The sequence below is a fragment of the Taudactylus pleione genome, unplaced genomic scaffold (assembly GCF_031769625.1).
Source record: "Taudactylus pleione unplaced genomic scaffold, aTauple2 ptg000845l, whole genome shotgun sequence".
NCBI lineage: Eukaryota > Metazoa > Chordata > Amphibia > Anura > Myobatrachidae > Taudactylus > Taudactylus pleione.
This window is the reverse complement of record NW_028285247.1, coordinates 2,147,847-2,166,624: the sequence shown is the minus strand read 5'-3', so window position 1 is coordinate 2,166,624 and position 18,778 is coordinate 2,147,847. Positions and strand designations below refer to the sequence as shown.

Genomic DNA, 18,778 nt, shown 5'->3' with positions numbered 1-18,778 from the left:
CTTTTCTTTTTTTTGTGTGTGTGTGGATCAATCACCAATTGATGCAGAATAGGGGTGTTTGCAAGCATGGCAATGTGGCAGTCCTAAAAATGAAGAGCGAGGGAGGGAGGCAGAGGGGATGCTTGTCACATTGTTTTATAATGGGAGGGAGGCGAAGAAGGGCGATCAAGACTGAGACGACCCCCACACTCCACTAAGTAAATCCAAAGAAGGGAGGGGAGGGAGGGGGGTCGCTTTTAAACCCTAAGTGGGGGCATCACAGTAGTTTACCAACATGTACATGAATATATACATCTATATGTAACTGGATCCTGTGGTCCTGCTTCAACATCAAGGATTGCAGCTTTTTTGGGGGGGAGGGAAGAGGGGAGATGACCAATTCTGACCTTTGCGGAGAAGAGGGAGGAAATAGAAGAAGAGAACCTGCTTTTTTGGGGGAAATAGACACAATCCTGTCAATTTCATATATATGCACATGAGCTCAAACACCATGATATTTATGGTACTGGGGGCGTCCATTGTTATGGTAAGAGAACTCTCACTTTACTGGCATGTAATTTTATTTGTAGCAATGTCATAATGGTGTGTGTGTCAGTGTGTTTGTGCATTGTGTGTCAGCCAGAGTGTGTGGGTACCTGTGTGTGTTTGTGCATTGTGTGTCAACCAGTGTGTGCATTTCTGTATGTGTTTGTGCATTGTGTGTCAGCCAGAGTGTGTGTGTGTGTGTTCCTGTTTGTATGTGCATTGTGTGTCAGCCAGAGTGTGTTTGTGCATTGTGTGTCAGCCAGAGTGTGTGAGTTTCTGTGTTCCTGTGTGTATGTGCATTGTGTGTCAGCCAGAGTGTGTGTGTGTGTGTGTGTGTGTGTGTATGTGCATTGTGTGTCTGTTACAAGAAGTGGCAGCATTGTGAAGACTGCTCCAGTCTATTTTTTAGCCAGCAAACTAGAGTCAATGTTTTATTCCATCTAGAGTTGACCAGATGCCTTGGTTATGGGCTCTTACAGGCAATAGCTTGCTTGATGGACATGAACGCTCTTTTGGACCGATTTCACAATTATATCTTACCGCATTTAAGAGGGGAAGACCGCGTTTGTCACTGCAACTGTGGAAGGTGAGTCCCCCTTGCATTTTATCTCCTCTTTGCATTTGATATAACCCTGAGGCTGCCTGTCTGAGCCCCCTATGAATGGGCGATGCGCCTGGATCCAGCACCCTGGACAGATCACTCCGGGGCTGCTGCCTTCAGAACGCTGCTGCTTTGTATTCAGACTGTATATATATATATATATATATTATATTTTGTTGCCACCTCACTCTCTCCACCCACCCATCTTCTTGTGTCTTGTTTGCATGATAACAACGCAGTTCATTGCATTTATTACTCATCAGCCCAATCTCAGGAACGTGAATCTAGGGCCTGTAGCAATGCATCAATGGTTAACCCTCCAAGCGTTGTTTTATATACATTATTGCTAACGTTATCCTGCATGGAATCCATTTTAGACGTAATACTAATGCCTTGGTCATAACATGGTTCTGAATAAGGGGAATCCCAATCAGAAGAGGCTTGGATTGTTAAGATGTGTGTGCATACTGCAGTTGTATGTATGGAAGACTAAACCCAGAAGCTCTGGGGCTCAATCCAAATAATAGGCCATCCATACATATTAAATACAAGTATACTACAACTTATTTAACGTCTACAGTAAAGTTTATTCAACTGCAAGGTTGTAGCTGCTGCAGAACCTCTTCGGAGAAAGGATGCTAATTTATCAAGGAGGTCAAATTTGGGAAGTAAAGCAGTTCCTCAACTCAGGATTCTGCAGCATTGGCTGATTTTTAGCAGACTGGCCTTTCCTGCACGTTTCACATAAACCATGAAAGGCATTGTATCAATTAGGGCAGAGGTTCCCAAACTCCGCCATTACAGTCCAGGTTTTAAGAATATCCATGCTTGAGCCCAGATGGTTAAATCAAATTGACTGAGGTGCTAATTAAGTCACCTGTGCTGAAGCATTGATATCCTTAAAACTTGGACTGTAATGGCGAAGTTTGTGAACCTCTGAATTAGGGAGTTATCACTGCACAGTTTACTCTTAAGTTAATACCTTCCTGTTTTGTTATAACTTCATAAGCACTATGCTGACTTTTTCTGATATGTTATAAATATTACTTTGGATGACTACATACTCTTGCTGCATTCTGTGCACTGTCAAATCATTTTGATATGCATATTTTCAACGGAATGGTCTCAGTATGTTATTAATTTGTAATGCTTCTTCCTCAGTCCAATTTGCATGTTCATGTGTATAATACAAGTATCAAATTAGCTTCCGTTTCATTCAACACTTACACTTTCAGAAAAGACAGTTATACTTTGCAGCCAACTGGGCAAAATTGTTTCTGGTAAGGGGCTTTCTAATTGATTGAAGCCCTTATTAAGTGCTGCTAGCAGAACTGGTTTGTGGTTGGTTGCCATATTTATAATATTGATTGATTGTTTGCAAAATGGTGCAGCATAAATCATGTCAGTTGTTGACCTCCTCACATATACTATTCTATACTTGGAAATAAGAAAAAAGTAACTTTCTAGTTCTCATTTGTTGTGATCAGCATTTTGGATTAATAATTTGATATGTTTCCTTTTTCTGGGAAGACAGATTCACCATTGGCTGATTGGCTAAGGAGCATTTTATGGAAGGTACATTTGCTTAACTGTAGTCAGAGAACAGACTCCCAATGTGAGTTGATGTAGACAAATTCATCAATAATATTGACAGAAGCAATGTATTCTAGATCTTTCACATAGTGAAGAGGTTGCAGTTCGACAAAGAAGAAGCAGAAATCTGGGGCTGCAACTAAAGCAATGGATGCAGTCAGAAATTATTTGCAGCTCTGCAGTAAATACATTAAGTGGTCCTTGTGGACAGGGAAACACATGATTTTCTCAGCACAGACCTATCTAGATTAGATACTTATTAGTTTTACTTATTGGGGTATGTGCACTGTTATTACCATAGAAGCCAGACATTTACTTTATGTTGATTTCATTGACAAAAACTCACCAGCTGCACAGCACCAAACACTTTTCTTTAGCACCAATGCACCTATGTGGTATGCCCATCAAGGCACAGTATACTCACTCCCTGCTCCCGGCACTAGGAGTTCACCTAGGTGTGCGGAGAGGCACAAACATCTGCGCAAGGTCACAATGCAAAAGTGTAAATGTCCATCAGAGTCCTACATCCAACTCCATTTATATAATGAAATGCTTCTCGTTCAGCCTCACATATCCCTTAAATCAAGGGTGTGAAAGGACATCAGGTTTGTCTTTATTGTGTGCGTCACTTTTGTGTGTTTGCAGCTTTGTTTACATTACTAATAGCACATTTAGAAATCAGATTCACAGCTGAAGGGCAACTGGGAGTCACAAAATGCATCCAAATAAAAATATGAATACATTTATGTAGCACCACCAAATTGCACAGCCCTGTGCAGAGAATGTTTGTCATTAATACCAGTCCCTGCATCGCTGGAGCTTACACTCTAACTTCCCTAACACACACTAGAGTACTATTGAGTCAGCAGCCAATTAACCTACCAGGAAAAATAAACTAATGGAGTGCGCCAAAAAGTGTGGGTATAAATGTTCAATGGCTAAGTAGTGTATTTATAGTTATCCTCCAGGACTGCTGCTTCTAAAGAGGTGCTGGGCCTCACACAATGTATCTAATACCCCTTTTCCACCAAAATTCCGGGTCTGACCCGGAGTTGGAACAGAGTTCCTATCCGGATCAGACCCGGAATTTAGCCGGCGCCGACTCGGGATATTCCTGAGTCAGCGCCGCTCACACCGGAGAGCGGGTCTGCATAGACCCGACTTTCCTGGCGTGAAAGTGGGTGCTTGGAGATGAAGTCATCTCTAAGCGCCACTGAAGCCGGACCAATCGGCTGGCTAGCAGCGCACTCCAGGTCATTGTGACCCAGAGTGCGCTGTTCTCACAGCAGGGTTTCACGGGCTATGCCCATGTTAAACCATGTTAGTTACCTGGGTTGGATTGCCGGGTCACTCAACCCAGCAATCCAACCCTTTCCCCTTTTACACCAGGGAGCTGCCCGGGTTAACTCTGCAATAACCTGGGATTTAGCTCCAGTGTAAAAGGGGTATAACAGAGATAGGAAAGGAAGAGAAGCGCAGTACAACTGACAGGACTAATAAAGTAAAAGGTATTTAATAATGAATAATAAAATTGGTGATCATTCGGAGTCAGGTTCAGAAACCAATCAGCAATCATAAAACATTAAATAATATATACTAAAAAATAGATATTGATAATAAATGGAAACAAATTGGAAAAAATACAGATATATAAATAAATATAAACAGCTCTAATAACCAAGGGTCAGAACCCTACACAAACAATTGTATTGGAAGTAGCAATATTACTGTGAGGACTGTGGAAATGCAGTATAAGCAATAGTAGATACAATGTAGCTTGCAGTCTGACAGATGGAACTTGAAATATGTAACCACTGGATGTTACAATGAATCAAATTGTTGTCCAAGACACTGTTTGTGACGAATGGATAATGTGTAGCATTCAGCACTGATGCACTGACAGTATAACAGCTCCCAAATCCTCTAGTGAGCAGACCGGGTTCCTCTCATTATAATAGTCTTAATGAGGAATATGTAAATTGACATGTATAATTCGTCATGTAATATGATGGGTAAGGTACCTTACAACTGGGGGGTTCTCGGACCTGGTCGCCGGGTTTCTAATGGCTTTCGCCTCCTCACCTTCCCCGACTGAGTGCAGGCAAACACCACAAGTGGAACCTGAGGCGTGGAGATAGTTAAATCTGTGTTTGGCGCCAGCACCGAGAATGGCATCTATCTCCAAATGAACACGGGAGCGGGTACGTAGATGAAGTCCCAATGTCCAGTTGGGTCGGGGCTGACAGCCAGAGGCTCTCCACAGCAAGTGGAGCCAAAGGCGGGTTGACCACCGAAGCTGATGTTGCAACCGGTCGGCGTGTCTCACTCCCGGCAGTGTGGTAAACCCAGGTGAATCAGTGCTGCTGCTCGTGGCAGGCGCTGTGCTGAGAGAGGAACCCGGTCTGCTCACTAGAGGATTTGGGAGCTGTTATACTGTCAGTGCATCAGTGCTGAATGCTACACATTATCCATTCATCACAAACAGTGTCTTGGACTACAATTTGATTGATTGCAACATCCAGTGGTTACATATTTCAAGTTCCATCTGTCAGACTGCAAGCTACATTGTATCTACTATTGCTTACACTGCATTTCCACAGTCCTCACAGTAATATTGCTACTTCAAATACAATTGTTTGTGTAGGGTTCTGACCCTTGGTTATTAGAGCTGTTTATATTTATTTAATTAACCTACCAGTATGTGTGTGGGAAGAAAGTGGATCACCCGGCAAAAACTCACACCGACATGAGGAGAACATAAGGACTCCATGCAGAGGACCGGATTAATTTAGCAGCTAGCATTATGCATTATCCGACCAGTTATGGTAGGCTGATTCTGCGTGCACCTCCATATGGCTGAGAGCAGAGTCAGCCTTCGGAGACTTGGGGGGGAATTCAATTAGCCACGATAACCCATTTTCACACGTAAAAGTGAATTTTGTGTGAGCTTTTACTTCGCCCTATTCAATGAGCCCGCAGGTTTACGCACTATAATTCTCTATAGAATTTGACTTGAATTTCTTTTAACAACTTCCTGAGCAGGTGAAAAGTTGGAGAAAATCCCTATTTAAAGGTAAAACTGTTCAGAACCACTGGGAACCCTCCTTAATCACTAATTAGGCAAAATAATTTTTTAATTAGCTTAATTTGACCCATAATGACATGTCATTTTTGGGGTGAAAATGTGAAAAGTGCAGGAAAATGGGTTATTTGATGTAGGACAGGTACAGTGCATCCGGAAAGTATTCACAGTGCTTCACTTTTTCCACATTTTGTTATGTTACAGCCTTATTCCAAAATGGAATAAATTCATTATTGTGCTCAAAATTCTATACGCAATACCCCATAATGACAACCTGTAAAAAGTTTTTTTGAGATATTTGCAAATTTAATTAAAAAAACAAAAACTAAGAAACCACATGGACATAAGTATTCACGGCCTTTGCCATGAAGCTCAAAATTGAGCTCAGGTGCATCCTGTTTCCACTGATCATCCTTGAGATGTTCCTACAGCTTAATTGGAGTCCACCTGTGGTAAATTCAGTTGTTTGGACATGATTTTAAAAGGCATACACCTATCTATATAAGGTCCCACACTTGACAGTGCATGTCAGAGCACAAACCAAGCATGAATTGTCTGTAGACCTCCAAGACAGGATTGTCTCGAGGCACAAATCTGGGGAAGGGTACAGAAAAATATCTGCTGCTTTGAAGGTCCCAATGAGCACAGTGGCCTCCATTATCCGTAAATTGAAGAAGTTCGGAACCACCAGGACTCTTCCTAGAGTTGGCCGGCCGTCTAAACTGAGCTATCGGGGGAGAAGGGCCCTAGTCAGGGAGGTGACCAAGAACCCGATGGTCACTCTGTCAGAGCTACAGCATTCCTCTGTGGAGAGAGTAGAACCTTCCAGAAGGAGAACCATCTCTGCAGTAATCCACCAATCAGGCCTGTATGGTAGAGTGGCCAGACAGAAGCCACTCCTTAGTAAAAAGCACATGGCAGCACGCCTGGAGTTTGCCAAAATGCACCTAAAGGACTCTCAGACCATGAGAAACAAAATGATCTGGTCTGATGAGACACAGATTGAACTCTTTGGCGTGAATGCCAGGCGTTATGTTTGGAGGAAACCAGGCACCGCTCATCACCAGGCCAATACCATCCCTACAGTGAAGCATGGTGGTGGCAGCATCATGCTGTGGGGATGTTTTTCAGCGGCAGGAACTGGGAGACTAGTCAGGATAGAGGGAAAGATGAATGCAGCAATGTACAGAGACATCCTGGATGAAAACCTGCTACAGAGCGCTCTTGACCTCAGACTGGGGCAACGGATCATCTTTCACCAGGACAACGACCCTAAGCACACAGCCAAGATATCAAAGGAGTGGCTTCAGGACAACTCTGTGAATGGCCTTGAGTGGCCCAGCCAGAGCCCAGACTTGAATCCAACTGAACATCTCTGGAGAGATCTGAAAATGGCTGTGCACCGACGCTTCCCATCCGACCTGATGGAGCTTGAGAGGTGCTGCAAAGAGGAATAGGCAAAACTGCCCAAAGATAGGTGTGCCAAGCTTGTGGCATAATATTCAAAAAGACTTGAGGCTGTAATTGCTGCCAAAGGTGTATCAAAAGAGTATTGAGCAAAGGTTGTGAATACTAATGTACATGTGATTTCTTAAGGGTTTTTTTAAATGAAATTTGCAAAAATCTCAAAAAAACTTCTTACACATTGTCATTATGGGGTATTGTGTGTAGAAATTTGAGGACAAAAATGAATTTATTCCATTTTGGAATAAGGATGTAGCATAACAAAGTGTGGAAAAAGTGAAGCGCTGTGAATACTTTCTGAATGCACTGTATATGGCAATGCTGTATGAGTGAGACAGGTATATGGGGGTGCTGTGTGAATGGGATAGGTGTTTTTAATATTGCAGGTGGGTGTTAGGGTGTATTTTGAAGGTTTTCTCAAAGTGGCTTAAAATTACACAAATATATACTTATAGACATTTTTATACACCCACAATTTAAGTAGAACATTTATTTTGCAAAAAAAACCACTTACTTTCGATCATTATTTCACTGTATTAGAAAAATGATTATAACAGCCATTTGACACAATTTAGGAACCCCAAATACATTTTTGGGGTACAGACAGATTTCCCCATTTTCACCTATAATTCTCATGTGTAAAACCAGAAAGAATTATTGCGTGAATGCCAGAAGACAGGTTTTCTAATTGAATTGTGAGAAAAACTAAAGCATGCATACAATCGAAAAGTTAAAGTAACGAGCGATAGGTTTGATAAGTTAGCACGCGAAAAGTTTATGTTTATCGCAATGTTTTATCACGGAATTCCCTCCTAAATGTGCAAATTAAATCCAGCATTGTACCTGATAAAAGTGAGGTCATGAGTTTGATTCCTGGTCCAGGAATCAAACTCATGACCCCAGTGCTATGAGTCACACACAATGCTAACCCATGTCCTGCCCTTTAGCTCATTTTAGATTTTCCCAGTGATCAGTAAAAGTAAAGTAGGAAGATTGATGCAACTCTTTTATGCTTTAGACGTTGTGCCCTCACCCAATTACCATTCCAGGATTTTTGTTGCAATGACCCGACCGTTTTGCACTTCATTAATGAGGCCCATCATCTAGCTTGCTCAAAAAAGATATAAAGTAATTGCTGACTGGTTGGAATGATTTTAGTGTATATCATTATGTACATTTGAGCAGTGTTAGTAACCTTTCTGGTCCATTTCCAATGTCCAAGTCCCTGCCACTAATTTATCCGGGCTCTGTAAAAATCTATACCCTACAGTACAAGTTCTGTTAATGTGAATGATTGTGTTTGTGGCAGCAACACTTTAATACCCTTTTTCCACTGTTGCAAGAACCCATGTTATTGCTGGGTTTTCCCGGGTAGCGGCTAAGTGGAAAAGGGTCCCTGAAAAATAACCCAGGTCAAGTGACCTGGGAATCCAACCAAAGTAGCTACCAGGGTTGGACCCGGGATGGACCTGGGTCATGGTGAAGTGTAAATGGCGCAACCTGGCTTATTTGACCTGGGTCATGCCTAAATGAGCTGATTGGTGGCTGTGGAGCAGACACCTCCCACTTTTTATGACCTCACAAGTTTAGCAGGGCAGACCCGGGTTCAGTGTGAATGGGGCCTACCCAGGAATAACCCGGATTAAAGGTGCAGTGTAAATGCGGTCTGACCTAGGACTGACCTGGGTCTGACCTGGGTTGAGACCATGTCCAAATACTCAGCTCAGACTCTGGTTTCTGGTGGAAAATGGGTAATAGTTGGAGACAGGCACATTCACACAACAGATCAAAATGTTTTGCACAATAAAGCGTATCCAGTTACACCCAGAGAAGAAGAACAGTGACAGGCAAGCATAGACCAAATACAATAAGGACATTCCCATGTAAATGCAACATAATTAGACATAGACACGACAAGATCACTTGATACACCTATGCGAAGTTATATCTCTCTGGGTAGCAGAGGACTGGTGCGACTATATGCAGTGACGATTAGGTCAACTTATAGCAGCATTATTAGCACACTTCTGATTGGTCAATTGCATATTGACCCCTCCAGCTGATAGTACTTAAATCATTAGCATCATGACAAGATAATATAAAGTCACAGCAGTCTATTCGCATTACTTAATTGACATTTCCATTTGGAAAATTATAGGAAACAAAACTCCCTTTGGACTTCTAAAGGGGAAACCAGATGTGGAGATGTTTTGTTTAATTGCACTTTACATGAAAAATGCAATTTACACATTTATAAAGAATTATCAGGACAATATTCTCTTGCATATGACATTATAATAATGTAATGAAAATGGTCAACGTCAGCATTTACAACTAACGCTGTCAAGTCACAGCTTTATGCTCTCCAGGGATGTACAATGTAATACATATACAGGTACCAATTGCAAGTCTTTTCAGACACAGCCGCTGCACCTCCTGGTAAAGAACCCTTTCCCCCTTTCCAGATAGGTTCTGGAAATAGATCACAAACATACATGCACTAAGAGGACAATTTTTAGAAAATGTTCATAATCAATTATAAAATACATATTCTGTCTACTTCATAAAAGCTTGAATAATTGGTTATATGCATTATCCTTAATGATGGTGCCTCCTCTTGAGATATTTTTCTCCTCTTGGAACCTTATTTCTCCTGCAGTTACACCAATGGACCAAAATCACCAAAGAAGGCCAACAGGCCACTCATTGTGTAGTAAGTTGATGTTTAGTAATGATAAAACGGGTTGTGTCCGCGATTCCGGCACACACAATGCCGGCAGTCAGAATCCCGATGCTGGAATCCCGAAGTTTGGAAATCGCGATGCATTCAGGTAAGTAATTTAACCCTTCCCCTTCCCCTAACCAAATTTTCCCACAGCCTAACCCTTCCCTCCCGCAGTCTAACCCTAACCCCCCCACACCTTAACCCTAACCCTCTCCTCCCGCAGCCTAACCCTAACCCCCCCACAGCTTATCCCTTACCCTCTACAGCCTAACTCTAACCTCCCTCTAGTGCCTAACCCTAACCCTCCCCCCTTAGTGCATAACCCTAACCTCATCCTAGGGCCTAACCCTAACCCCTAAACCTAACCCTAATACTTACCGTCAGGATCACAGCTGCCGGGATTCTGACTCCTGTCGGGATTCCATCACTGGCATTCTGTGCTCCAGGATGCCAACTACATCCCGATAAAACAATAGATCAAAAATCCTTACAATAAAAAAAACTTATCAATTTTATATAATTGAACCTTACTCGTCAGGGTCCAAAATTATCCAACCCCACCCAAATTTGAGTGGAAACTCCTGGTAGGTGCTGGGGAATCTCCACAAAATGTCCAGAGAATCCATTTGAAAACAATCATCCCCCAAAATGTTTCACTTGAAGCTGTCACAATCTATAATTACTGCACCATCTGGCTTTAAAATAGGGTTGATGCTGTCTAATATAGTTTTGTTCATGAATTACACAGATTCTGTAGCAGATAAATACAGGTGCAATGCAGACTTGAAATCAGCCAGCGACAGGACCTATGTAATTCATGTGTCCCTGATATTATAGCAACTCTACTTTAAAAGCTGTAACACAACAATCGGCATTTGTGTGCATATAATGGGGAGTATATGTACATATGACAATACAAGCGCTGTGATGACCAGCCCATATTAGCATTATAGTCTTTTTTTACATGAGTGTGTATAAATACATGTTCATAAGTTTGTTGCTCATAAAGTAATTAGGAATACAGCATGGTTGCTGTGTACACACAGGGCCTTATATTATAGGAGTATATTTACCAAAATACTAAATGCAGCATACAGCTCATGAGCAATGCCTCTGTAGTAGTACATACAGGACCTCATTCAGAGTCTCTCGCTAGATGCGATCGCTCGCCCCCAGCGTATGCAAATTTATCAAAGTGATGCCACGGGAAGCGATCGCTCGCCAAGGCATAAGCACGCCCACCATGTCTTGGCGAGCGGCCAGCGCACGCCCAATCGCACAGGCAGAGCCGCCCAAGAGCACACGTCGTCTCCAGGAAGTGTATTAAAACATTGGTACATCAAGGACAATCGGAAATGATCGCAGCGCTTGTGGTTGCCTTACCCTACCGCAAGCACTGCGAGGACCTCAGTGTAAAAAACAGGCATGTGACATGTACTATGACGCTGCGTGTTAATTATGCATGCCTCTAAAACGGCATTGAGATGCTCAGGCACACCTGTGTTCGCACCTCCACTCCCCCGTTATTAGTGTCCTGCCCCTGTTAACACCCACAAACGGCCTCTCCTGTCACTCAGTTCCCTGGGCTGTCTTTGCTGGGCGAGCGAGCAGCCTGCGATTGCATAGAGTAGTTCGCGATTGAGCAGAACGAAGTGTGCGCATGCACGTACGCAAACCATCGGGCCGCTTGCGAGCGCACAGCGCTAGCGAGGGACTCTGAATGAGGTCCACAGTCTGTAAGACTTGTCTTACATTGTACCATTGTACATACCATATCCATAACTAGGGTGTAAAGGTGCGTACACACTGGGTGATAAAGTGGACGACTGAACGATAACGATATCGTTATCGTTCAGTCGTCACTTTATCGTCCATTTTTAAGCCCAAAAAGATGAACGATGACGACGACGCGCGTTCCCGCGGGTCATTCGTCATCATCGTTCATCGGGCTGACATGCAGGCCAACCTGACGATCTCGTCAGGTTGCTGCATGTCAGGGAATGGGGGAGAGAGCCCGGCGCTGAACGATATCGTTAATGATATCGTTCAGCGGCTGTTCTCAATGTCATAAACCACATTGAGCACAGCCTGCCGGGGACACACTAGATGATATGGCTCAGGGAGCATATCGTCTAGTGTGTATGCACCTTAAGAGGAATGTGATCACATTGTATAAACAAAAACATTAAAAATCTGCAGTCACCAAATCCACCATTAACACTCCAAGCTCTATGCTATTATCAAAACTAGGGAATGGTCGGTCTGCATATTATAGCATATATTAAACAGACGAATTCACGCCAAAGCCTTCCATATCTGGTCAGTCTTACGCTACACAATTTATTTACCACCGCCGCCTTTGTGTTCTTTACAGCTGAACAGTTTTTGCCCGAGAAAATCTTTTAAAAAGTTTTTGTTTCTTTCCAGAATTTAGTCTCCTGAAGTTTTTGTTTCTTTCCAGAATGTAGTCTCCTGAAGTACCTAATTAATAAATTTTGCACCTATTCAGATAAAAGTAATTAAAATAAATGAAATAAGGCACAATACAGTTTTTCTCTCTTCTCTCCCATATTTATAGTACTTTCAGCTTCTTATTGATAAAGCCCCAGGTGAAGACAGGGCAGAACATGTGCTGTTCACATCACTAAGGGGCCTATTCATTATGTTACTTATCGGGGTCTAGGCGGCCCCCGATAATAAACATTCTGATTCGCCACGAGCACCGGAACAATCCAAATCTAGCAGTGAAAGTTTGCACTGTGGAGTCTGACTCATCAGTGCGTCTGCGCCAACTGGGGTTCATGCAGGCACACAAAGCCCTGGCGTCCAGTGGAAGGAGCTGGATAGGGACAGAGGTCCCTTATAGCAACCTGAGACTCCTTCCCATAGGAGTGCGGGAGCAAACTTCATCTGAAGATGGCGAATATTCCCGCAGTCCAGCTGAGAAAATATTGTATTTTTGGAGCTTAATGAATTAGGTCCCCATACTAGTGTATGGGGACAACGGGCCAGATCGGTACTGAAAGGTAAGCAGGAGATATCAGTGATATAATGAATAGCCCTGATACTTAATTTATACAAAAGTAAGTGAAAATTTAAATTTTCACTTGTTTTTATATAAATTAAGTGATTATGAATCGACCCCTAAAAAACATGTTAGTTTGCGGGTATTTTTGTATCATTATTTTCCAGGTACATGTGTGTGCAATCCCTGAGGATTGAGTTACCGCCACTGTATTACAAAATGAAATACAGGGTTTAGCCAGTACTGTTTGTTGTTGTGGTTGTCGTTAAGGTTTTAGTTAGGCAATAGATATTTAGCTAATGCCGCAGCTGCTGTGTGAAAATATGTCAATATTGCAGCCTCCGGGATTTGTATTAGACGCCCACCAGCGGCTTCGCTAATCCAAGCTATTGCGTACACAGACGCAGCATCGCTGCACATCAGACGAAAGTTCAAAGTTCTGAGGAGCTCTATGGTTACTCAGAATGGCCAGGGTTGTCTTAACAGCAGTGTGGGCCCTGGGCAAAGCAATGCACTGGGGCCGCTACGCACCCATTCACGGGAAAAAATGTAAATGGTCATTAAAATGAAACCCTCCTGCATGCCCATCAGACCTCCCACAGCTGCAGAGACTGGTCTGAAGCCGGCGGGGGAGGTTAGATCAGAATACAGTGCACCAGCAGCTGGCTTATAAAAATATCACAAATTTACCAACTGGCCGCGCTGCAGGGGGCGGGTTGGTGGGCCCCTACAAGCTTCGGGCCTTTGGGCAACTGCCTAACAAGCCCAATGGAAAAGATGGCCCTGAGAATGGCCACCATGACTGAGGCGCCAGAGCATCACAACTATGTACGGTTTGCCTGTGTTTTCATCGGAATTCCCCCTTTACCACCCATAAACGCTCCCTGACTGTCAATCACACTGTGGCCAAATCTTTACTGCGACCCTCATCGGTAATGTAACTTGACACATGTCAGTGCGACTCAAACACATGCGCGGATCACACTCAACTGCATAAACATCAGCATTGCATCCATCTTTGAATCAGGCCCCAAGTCCTGTTTAGCGCTCACATACAGTATTCCCTATAATGCATACAAACTACAGATGTGCGGGTTCGGTTTTACTCGGTTCTTTTCGCCACATTAGCTCAAGTTCAGATTAGTTCAGATTTATTTTATTGGCTATCCAAAACACGAGAGAGCCAGATAGCCAATGAGATAAACCCGAACTAATCCGAACTTGCGCTAATGTGGGGAAAAGAACAAAGTAAAACCGAACCAGCACATCTCTAATACAAACATATGTCTAGGAGGTATATTTACTAAAGTGCAGGTTTTTAGAAGTGGAGATGTTGCCCATAGCAACCAATCAGCTTCTACTTAACATTTATCTAGCACCTTCTAGAAGATAATAGCTAGAATCTGATTGGTTGCTATGGGCAACATCTCCACGTCTAAAAACCTGCACTTTAGTAAGTATACGGCTATGTGTCTAGACTTTAATCACTGGTCAGTGTACAGGAAATTATGTATGATTATAGCGGAGAAATGACAACAATACAATTGCTATTTCTGGGGTCACTGTCGTATAAGGACAGAGGAGATATCTCTGCAATTACTGAGCCATTAATGAGTATTGTCATGTCACACTTAGATACAGTACAGTTGGCTGCTCCTCAACTAAATCTGGACCACACCAACTTCTGCAGGAGGAAAAAAAATATAATGAAATGATAATTTAGGACACAAAAAAAATAACTGCTTCACTATGAGGAAGGTTGGGAATATGCAGCACGGGCAATGTGTGAGGCAAAGAGATCATTAGCAGCTTTAGGCATCTCCTACAAGGCATATCATTTTATGAAAAGCTCTCAGACATTCATAGTTGACTCATATCAGTTTACTAATCAGATATCTTCATGTCAAAACAGCACTATTGTTATAAGAAATTAGACTAGATATAGATGTCACATGTGAAATAGTATTAGACAGCATTATGCTAGCACATCCCAGGGTAACACTCTACAGCTCTGCCGTCCTACATAATGGCATTACTAGAAAGCAATGAGGACTTCATTCAAAGTCGGTCGTTGCGGCCGCACGGTCGTAAGGTAAAAGGGGTCGGATATGCAAATGAAGTGCTCGCAAGTTGTGTCGTTAAGATGGGATCATTAGCTGGACGAGCGAGGGGAGGATGCGGTCGTAAGGCTAAAAATACGCCCCCTTTTCGTTCGCATTACACGTCAACTCCGGGCATATAAGGATTAATCGAGACCATCGGGAATCATCGGAGCTGGTTGTAGAGCTTAAGGTTGACCATACCCCTCTTAAGCACTACGATCAAGTTAGTGAAAACACTTCCCATGTCACATGTGCCATGACACTACTTAGTTAATTATGCACTCCCATAAAACGCCGTTTGCATAGTCAGGCACGCCTGCATTCGGATCTCCACTCCCCCGTTCACAAGCACCTTCCCTTGTTACCACCCACAAACGCCTCATCCTGTCACTCAAACTAACGACCTGGCCAAGTTGAAGGAGAGAGCAATTTCTGATCGCAATAGCTAGTTTGTGCACGCGCATTGCGAATTTTACGCATGCGCAGTTTAGCGAACATCGGTGGCGTACGACCGTGCGGCCGCAACGACCGACTCTGAATGAGGTCCTGAATCACAAGTAAAACACTGCATTTAGTAAAAGTTGCAGAAACATATGTAGAAGACAAATTAACTTCTATAGAAAAACCCCTCTAATAATTTGGTGCATCTGGCAATAAACATAGGAACCAATCAGATATCTGTTTAGTGCAAGTTATGACAAGAGAAAAAAATGTCTGATTGGCTGCTTGGCAACACATTCACATCATGTGATAACGCACAACTACAAACATTTAATGATATTCTGAAAACACACTGCATATATTTCTACAGTACAAAATAGTATGGAGACACACAGTGACAGCAGCCATTGCTAGACAGGTGCTAAGTATCCATGTGTTCAGCTATTGGAAGGCTGCATGCATCCCACTGCAGTGTATGAACCCCAACCTGTTAAAATCCATGAAGTTCATATTGCAGTAGTGAATGTTCAGAGAGACACACAAGTAGCGGAACAGAAAAAAAAAAGATACACATTAATATTCTGAGTAGTATGCAGTCAGAGATATGAATGATATGAATGATAACCATTCAGAATATAGGAAACTATGGTAAGGTAAAACAGATACAGTATAACTGGTGGCAATCTCAGATCCAGACTATGCAGACTCAGGGATGCAGAAAAACCAAAGAATGTACATAGGGGCAAACACAAAGTAAACTATACTAGGGGTAGGGGCATAACTAGACATTTGTGGGCCCCACACCTAATTTTGTAAGGGATCCCATGTACCGCCAAAGATTTAAAAAATCCATAAACATACACACAAGGCTTTCACATAGTTGCAGCCCTAACTATGATAGTTACTGGTTTACCAGAGTATATTATACAAGTCAGGGATACAGAGTATACAGCCAACAGGTTTTCAGATTCCAGAGATGGAGGTAAGTGTTAATATAGACTGCCGGGGTTCTAAAACTCGGTCCTCAGGGCCCCTAACAGTTCATGTTTTCCAGGTCACCTGTGGGTCTTTAAATTGTGACAGTTGGTAATACACCTGTGCACCTTCTGGGTGGTCTGGAAAATGTTAGGGGTCCTGAGGACCATGTTTGAGAATCACTGAGCTAGAGATATGGGAACAGTGGGAAAACCAGTAACTGCTGCCACATGGGGGCACAAGAACAGAATGCAGTCTCCTTACAGTAGCCCCAACTCTTTAGGTGGGATTATATGAAGTTATAAGATAGACATACAGTACCAAATAGCGGTTACTTCTATGAATGCTGTTTGAAATTTAGAGTTTAATAAAGCCAGTACTATGACAAGACTTTTGAAGGGAAGTAGCTACATGGTCTATAGGCACCACATGAATCTCTGGGAGCTGGACAGCACTGCAAACTTTGGTGGCATTGTGAGCTGGGCTGACCACCTTGAGGGTGAGGCAAACACTCTGTCAGGACTTGGGGTGATATGTCATAATTTTCCAGCTCTCCTAAAATGCAGGATTGCAGTAATACCTAGGGGTTTAGATTGTTGCAGTGTGGTTGGAATATTAGGAATATTCTTTGCAGATGACAGCTCAGAAGGCAGAAAATAAATCTATACATTGGCTGGAGAGGAATTAGAAACTACAACCATGAGCATACAGTACCCTGTTCAGCTCAGTGTAAAGACAAGCCAGATAAATTATTGGTTAGGGAACTGAAATGGAAAAAACAGATCTGACGAGAGCCCAATGTTAAACAAGAGTAGCTGGTTGGATGAAATTGGCAGCATGGGCCAATACTGTGAATTATGGTCAGTTCATCCATTACTAGACCCTGTCATACACTAACTGACACATATAGAGAATACTTTTAGTTATAGCACTTTAGTTTATACCATTTTGGCATGATCTTATTAAGCATTCACTACACTCTCCCGTCAGGCACAACATGCATTGCATAGAATCTATTCCGCATTGACACTAGCGAAGAGTATGCGTTAAAAAAGGAGCTGGGACACAAAAGCAGACAAACAAGTTAAAACAACACTAAGGGGCATATTTATCAATTATCGAGTTTTAGATAAGATAATTGTGATTTCTTATTGCCGCTATAAATAATTATATACCTCCTGAATGTATCTAAACTTGCAAATGGGGAAAAGGACTCCAGAAGGTTCCCGTCCATGCAGTGTGTTTGCAGTGAAGTGATCGCATCATTGGTCACTTCACTCCTCTACTGACCATGCATGTGCGGCACTCATTGCCAGGGAGAATTCAGGGGGAACCCCTTCCCGATGATAAGTTTTGTGAAATATAGCCCATAGGCTACGGCAGCTGACGCCATCAGATGGCATTAGCTGCCGGGGCCAAACTCTGGAATGCGAAGCATTCCGGAACTTAGTAAATCTGTCAGCTTCACAGCCCTATAGGGACTACGGCTGCTGTTAGAAATGGAGGGTCTCCATACTATATCTCCATATCTGCCGTTGGTCCCTCAATGGTATGTAGGGGTGATACTCAATATTTGCGGGTATTGCCCAAAATTGGGTGTTTTCAGGAGATATGCTGCAAATATTAAATGATAAATAGATCCCTAAACCAGGTAAGAAAAGAGATAGCAAAACTGTAAGATAAACACCTGTAGGAACAGGGAACTGGGAGAAAAAAAGCAAAATGGCCAGGAGTAACAGACTAGGAGCAGAAACTGGAATGCGACATTGAAATAGAATTCTTTGTAGGCCTTACATTCTAATAACCAATATAAGGTGAACCTCAAATGGAGTCCATACTCCAAGACATAATTCAGAGAAATTAGATTATTATTTAATAAGAAATAAAACCGTACAACACGAGGCTAGAAACTCAAGGTAACAAATGACTAACAATAAACAGAATGAGGCAGAGGTAACAGGGGTTGGAAAATAAAGTGATGGCAGGCCATAATCAATATTGTGAGTAATGGTATGCAGTCAGGGATATGAATTGTAACACGGTAAATTATATAAGAAAGCAGGGCACGATAGAGAAAACATAGAGTATCAAAGCAGGTCTGCAAATAGTGCTAGATCCAGACTGTGAAGGTGCAAGGACGCAGAGGCACTGATGAAAGGACACCTAGATGCAGGAAAACAAACATTAAGATTCTGAAGAAGAACATTGTACATTAACGTTTTCATTAAATTGCTGCAGGTTTCTA

The 18,778-nt window shown here is 42.5% G+C and overlaps 1 protein-coding gene across 1 annotated transcript in view; it reads left to right on the top strand.

Annotated features, from left to right (window-relative positions):
- The first annotated feature begins 469 nt into the window (after positions 1–469).
- Positions 470–18,778, top strand: part of TMEM240 (transmembrane protein 240) — a 75,203-nt gene continuing 56,894 nt past the window's right edge. The window contains exons 1-2 of the mRNA XM_088458636.1: positions 470–526; positions 1,005–1,111. Of these exons, the coding sequence (XP_088314762.1) occupies positions 470–526; positions 1,005–1,111 (164 nt within the window). The remainder of the gene's footprint in view (positions 527–1,004; positions 1,112–18,778) is intronic.